The following is a 4,990-nucleotide window of genomic DNA, read 5'->3' as shown; positions in this document are numbered from 1 at the left end:
GTGTGATCCTGCCACCATCTGGCCAGTCTGGAGAACAGCAGCCACAAGAAGCTCCCCACCACCACCACCTGACCCAGGAACTGGTTTTCTTTTCCATCTGGGAAAAAAAACATTTAAGTACTGTATTTGGAGATGTGGTGGCGCTGTGCACTAAACCTCAGAAGCCTCTGTGCTTCAGGGCCAAAAGACCAGCAGTCGTAAGATCGAATCCACGCGACGGAGTGCGCGCCCGTTGCTTTGTCCCAGCTCCCGCCAACCTAGCGGTTCGAAAGCATGTAAAAATGTGAGTTGATAAACAGGGACCACCTCGGTGGGAAGGTAACAGCATTCTGTGTCTAAGGTGCACTGGCCATGTGACCACGGAAGATTGTCTTCGGACAAAACGCTGGCTCTATGGCTTGGAAACGGGGATGAGCACCGCCCCCTAGAGTCAAACACGACTGGACAAAAAAATTGTCAAGGGGAACCTTTACCTTTACTGTATTGGCAAAAGGTCCTGGAAGAGATGAGAGAGCTTTTCAGATATTTTATTCAAAAAATAAATTCCATCTCTAAGAGAAAAGATGCTTAAATTAAGGTGTATGGGGGTGAGGAATGGGTGCTACAGACTGCTGCGCCCTCCCCCGTGTGTGTGTGTGTGTGTGTGTGTGTGTGTGTGTGTGTGTGTGCGTGCGTGCGTGTGTTTGTGCTGATGGTGGTGCTGATGGTGAAGGCCCTGCCAGCTGGGCCCCTACCTCCTCTTTTCCTTCACGCTGTAGTGGAGCAGCAACGGGGCCGGCTGCAAGAGAAAGAAGGGGGTGTGAGAGAGACTGCATCTGCACTAGGGTGGAGGACACACACACACACACACACACACGAGATCCCCAGCCCAGACACTGCTTACCTTGCCAAACCAGCGGGAAAGCCAGAGCTGTTTCAGTGTCATGGAATCAGGCAGCAACTCATTGTTGAAGAGGATATGGACCTGCAGAGAGGGAAGGGTTTCTCTTTCCCATCCGCCCGGGGCTGGGGTGCCCACGACCCCTGCTTCTGGGATACCGGCAGGCCCCTTTTGTTTCTCCCCCATGGGGTCCCAGCCCCCCCCCACTGCAGCCCCAACAACGTGGGTCTCACTCACATGTGGCAAAGCCAGCTCCAGGCGGCAACACAGCACTCGGCGGAGGTGGCGGATCTGGGCCCGTGCTGAGCATCGGACGTATTTGTGCTGGGTGGGGGGACAGAGGAAGTTATGGGGAGAACAAGGAGAGCCCCATGCCCCTATGCTTTGCAAACAAACTCCTCTCTTTCCCCCCCCCATGGCTCAAAATTCACCCCCAGCACCTCCCTGCACAGATAGGGTTGGGGGGGGGTAAGAGAGTTTTCAGGCACTCGGGAAGTCAGAATAGCCAACTTCAGCCAGAAACAGGAAGCAGAACAAAAGACCTTTCAGGTACATCCCCCACCACCGCCCTGCCCGCGCGTGCTCAGCCCTACAAGAACCGCAAATCTTCACCCCACCCGTGGGCCTCCTGCCCTCCTCCCACTGCAGCCCTCCTTTACCTGCAGGATATGCTTGTTCTTTTCTTTTCCAGAGCTGCAGAAAGGAAGGGGAAAAAAGGAGGTGGGAACTAGGCTAGCGAGAAGAGGGGCTGCCCCCAGGGGATGGCAGACACACACACCCCGCAGGAATCCACCAAGAGGACCTGCTCTCCTGCCAGGTAGGTGTGCTGCAGGGATCAAGGCCCTCACCCACAGAGTCCAGAGGCGGCACAGGGAAGCAGGGCTTTGGGGTGGACACTGAACACCGGTTCCTGAAACCCCCTTCCTCCTCCACCAGAGCAGGGTCTCATTCTTCCAGGAGTCCATCTCTGTGCACTAGCTGCCCTGACTCAGAAAGACCAGGAGCTTGATATTTGGGGGGGGGGGGGGGTTGTGTGACTGCTGGAAGGCTGTCATCGCTCCTCCAGGGCTCAGCATCTGAAAGCGCCCCTTGGGGCACAGCGACTCCTTGTGCCCCAGCAAAGGAATGGATCCAGCACCAGAGGAGGAAATTGCCGGGGGGGGGGGGGGAGAGCCCCCTGGTGGCTATCAGGAGACCTGCAAGAGGCACATGGCCCCCAGGAGGGAGGCCTGAGGCACCTCCAGGCCTGGCCTTGCTCAAACGCTGCCACACACAAGAGCTGCCTAAGCACCACTCCTGCAGTGCATGCAGGAGGATGCCTCACTCTTCGCCCTGATTCCCTCTGCAAAAGCCCCCTGGCCGACCTCAGGGCTGAGCTCCACTGGGCTACTCTGCCCGTTCCCCCCCCCCCCGGCACTCCTTTGAGGCCACTCACCTCTGTTTCTCCAGGCAGAGCAGCACATGCTCGTCAAAGCGATAGTAATGCGCACGGGAGTGGTCGAAAGCGGCACAAGGCAGTCCAACACGGTCAGAGGCAGGACCTGGTGGGTGGAGGCAGTGAGGGCGCTCGTCAGGGTCTTTGGGCAGCCTTCTCGGGGAGCAAGAGACACCCCCTTCCCCAATTCCATCTCCATGCGGCGAGGCAAGGAGAACAACACACCTTCACTGCTGGGCTGGTTCCCACGCTCCATGCCCGCCCGAGACTGGCAGAACTCTCGAATTCTCCTCTCCTCACCTGCCAGGGACACAGAAACGTGTGTGTGTGTGTGGGGGGAAGGTGTGGCAAGGGCTACGTGGGCAAAAACCAAGTCACTTCACTTCCCAGGCCTACATGCACGCACACGCACAGACACACACACACAGAGGACAAGCTTTTTTGAGACGCCCTGCTCAGAGGTTGGCCGGTGTGCCACAGATGCCGGGCAAACGGCCACCCAGGGCCCTCCGGCCGCACTTACTCTCCTGCAGGCCAGGCACCAGCTTGAAGACAATGTCTTGCATGACCCGGTCCAGCTTGAGGTTGAGGAGAGGCTGCGTCTCGTGTATCTTGGTGCTGCACATGGGGCAGTACTTGCTTGTCTGCAGGTATTTCACGATGCAGCTCTTGCAAACTGCAGGGAGGGAAGCAAGGAGGGGCCCCGTTAAGACTCCCCTCCCCCCAAACCTCCACCCCAGGCTAGAGAGGCACGCCGCACACCCAAGGAAGCCGAAGGATCCTGACGCGCGCTCCCCCCCCCGACCCCTCTGGGAGGGGCAGGTCTTCAGGCACTGGGCATCCACCACAGAGACCCACCCATGCTCACCTGCACGAAGAGAGGGGGGGAGGGGAAGGCCACCAGGAGAGGCCCTTGAGACACGGGGGCGGCTCAGCCCTGCTTGAAACCCACCTGCTCTCCTGGCATGCCTCAGCCTTCCCCCCCCCCTTCCCGGTCCCTGCCTCCGCCTCTTCCAGGGAACCGGGATCCCAACGTGGGCTGAGCGCAGGCAGGCAGGCAGGCAGGCAGGCAGGCACAGACACACACCCCCCTCCCTTCTTATTTCTCCACCTGCCAATGCCCCTCCCCCCCCCGTTGCTCCTCGGGGCCCCAGAAGGGGAAGGAGCCCCAGCCCCCCCTCGGCGCCCCCCTCGGCGCTCCCCCCCCCCGCTCCCCCTCCGGGGCGGCGCTCACAGGTGTGCAGGCACTCGGTGATGGTGGTGGCGTCGATGAAGTAGCCGGCGCAGAGGAAGCAGACGATGTGCTCGTTCAGCTCCTTCATCTTCACCTTCACCTCCTCCTGGGGAAGGAGCCCCCCCCCAAGACAGGCACGGTCAGGGCGGCTGGAGACCCCCCTCCCTCTCTCTTCCCCCTCCCCCGGCCAGCCGCGCTCCCGCTCCCCTCCCCCCGCAGGAGCGGGCCCCCCAAGACCCCCCTCCAGAGCCCCCCCCAAGAGCGGCTGAGCAGGGGGCGCCATCCAGGCCGCCGGGCCAGGGACCGCGGGGGGGGGCGGGCGGGGGGGCTCAGTCCGGCTCATTCTGGCCAGCCCCTGCCCCGAGGGGGCCGGCACCGGACACCCCCAGCCGCCCTGGGGGAGGGGGGGCGCCTGGGCTCCCCGCTGCGGGCCCCGAGGGGCATCCCGGGGACGAGCGGGGGCCCCCACTTCCGCGCCCCTCGGAGGGCCCCCCCTGGTCTCCCGCCCCCTCCGCCCAAGTCCCCTTAACTCTGCCCAGGGGGCGGGGCGGAGGCTGGCCCTGGCCCCGCCCCCGCCCCGCGCAGGCGCGCTGAGGCCGGCCGGGCGGCGGGCTCCGCCGAGCCTCCGAAGGGCACCGGGGCGCCGCGGCCTCCGGTCCCGAGGCAGGCCGGGCCCCGACCGACCGACCGCCGCCTCCCAAGCCTCACCTCGTTCCGGAGCGGGTCCATCTTGTAGACGGCCTGGAGCTGGTTCCGGAGCCTCATCGCGATCGCCATCGGGCCCCCCTGAGGAGGAGGAGACGCCATCTTGGAGCCGCCTCGCCCACTTCCGGGTTGGGCGGGGCCGAGGCGACTACAGCCCCCATCCCGCCCCGCGGCCCCTGCTGGACCACGTGGTCCCCTCCGCGGTCGGGGGTGGGAGGGGGGAAAAGAGGGAGCTTGGCCTCGCTCGCTGGCTCGGGCGGAGGCGGGGCTCGGCGTTGCGCCCCCCCCGCCCCTCTCCGCCTCCCGGTTGTGTGTGTGGGGGGTAAACGGGGGCTCCGCGGCTCGGCCTCCCGCTCCCTCCCTCGTCCCTCTGCGGAGCCCCAGGATCTTCCTCCATCCCGGATTCCCATCATCCGGTGTGACATTTAGGGAAAGAGAGGCGGCGGAATCCAAAGCCCATCCACCTGGGAAGGCGATTCCACCGCTTGGGACCCGAACGGCGGGGCTGGGACGGGGGGGCGCCTTCCCCCGCCCTCCGCCTCCTCCCCCTCCCGCGGGGCTCCCGCCCGTCCAGGAAGCGCCTCCCCCCCCACACACACACACACCCACCGCGGCTCAGAGGAGGGAAAGGAGGACTGGCCCCCTCCGGGCAGCGGGAGCGGCGCCCGCCCCGTCGAAGGGGCTCAGAGACGCGGAGGAGGAAAGGGACGGCGGAGGAAATGGCCCGAGTGTGTGT

At 64.1% G+C, this 4,990-nt stretch overlaps 1 protein-coding gene across 1 annotated transcript; it reads right to left on the bottom strand.

The window, feature by feature from the left end:
• Positions 1 to 511: 511 nt before the first annotated feature.
• Positions 512 to 4,412, bottom strand: PCGF1 (polycomb group ring finger 1). The gene is made up of 9 exons (XM_073002245.2): positions 4,258 to 4,412; positions 3,550 to 3,655; positions 2,839 to 2,991; positions 2,541 to 2,615; positions 2,316 to 2,421; positions 1,540 to 1,573; positions 1,118 to 1,204; positions 884 to 964; positions 512 to 778 (listed from the first exon to the last, which is right to left on the bottom strand). The coding sequence occupies exons 1-9, from the start codon at positions 4,354 to 4,356 to the stop codon at positions 731 to 733; spliced, it is 789 nt and encodes a 262-aa protein (XP_072858346.2). The 5' UTR covers positions 4,357 to 4,412; the 3' UTR covers positions 512 to 730.
• Positions 4,413 to 4,990: the final 578 nt, after the last annotated feature.

This window comes from Pogona vitticeps, chromosome 5 (genome assembly GCF_051106095.1).
Source record: "Pogona vitticeps strain Pit_001003342236 chromosome 5, PviZW2.1, whole genome shotgun sequence".
In the NCBI taxonomy this organism is placed as follows: domain Eukaryota; kingdom Metazoa; phylum Chordata; class Lepidosauria; order Squamata; family Agamidae; genus Pogona; species Pogona vitticeps.
Note: the sequence above shows the minus strand (reverse complement) of the source record. Positions and strands in the feature narration are given on the sequence as shown.

Excerpts from the sequence above, each read along its gene's own strand:
- PCGF1 (XM_073002245.2), bottom strand. The coding sequence starts at position 4,356 with ATGGCGTCTCCTCCTCCTCAGGGGGGCCCGATGGCGATCGCGATGAGG. Across the intron at positions 2,616-2,838 it reads GGTGCCTGGCCTGCAGGAGA|GTGAGGAGAGGAGAATTCGA; the intron begins GTAAGTGCGGCC and ends TGTCCCTGGCAG. Across the intron at positions 1,205-1,539 it reads AGAACAAGCATATCCTGCAG|CACAAATACGTCCGATGCTC; the intron begins GTAAAGGAGGGC and ends CCCCCCACCCAG.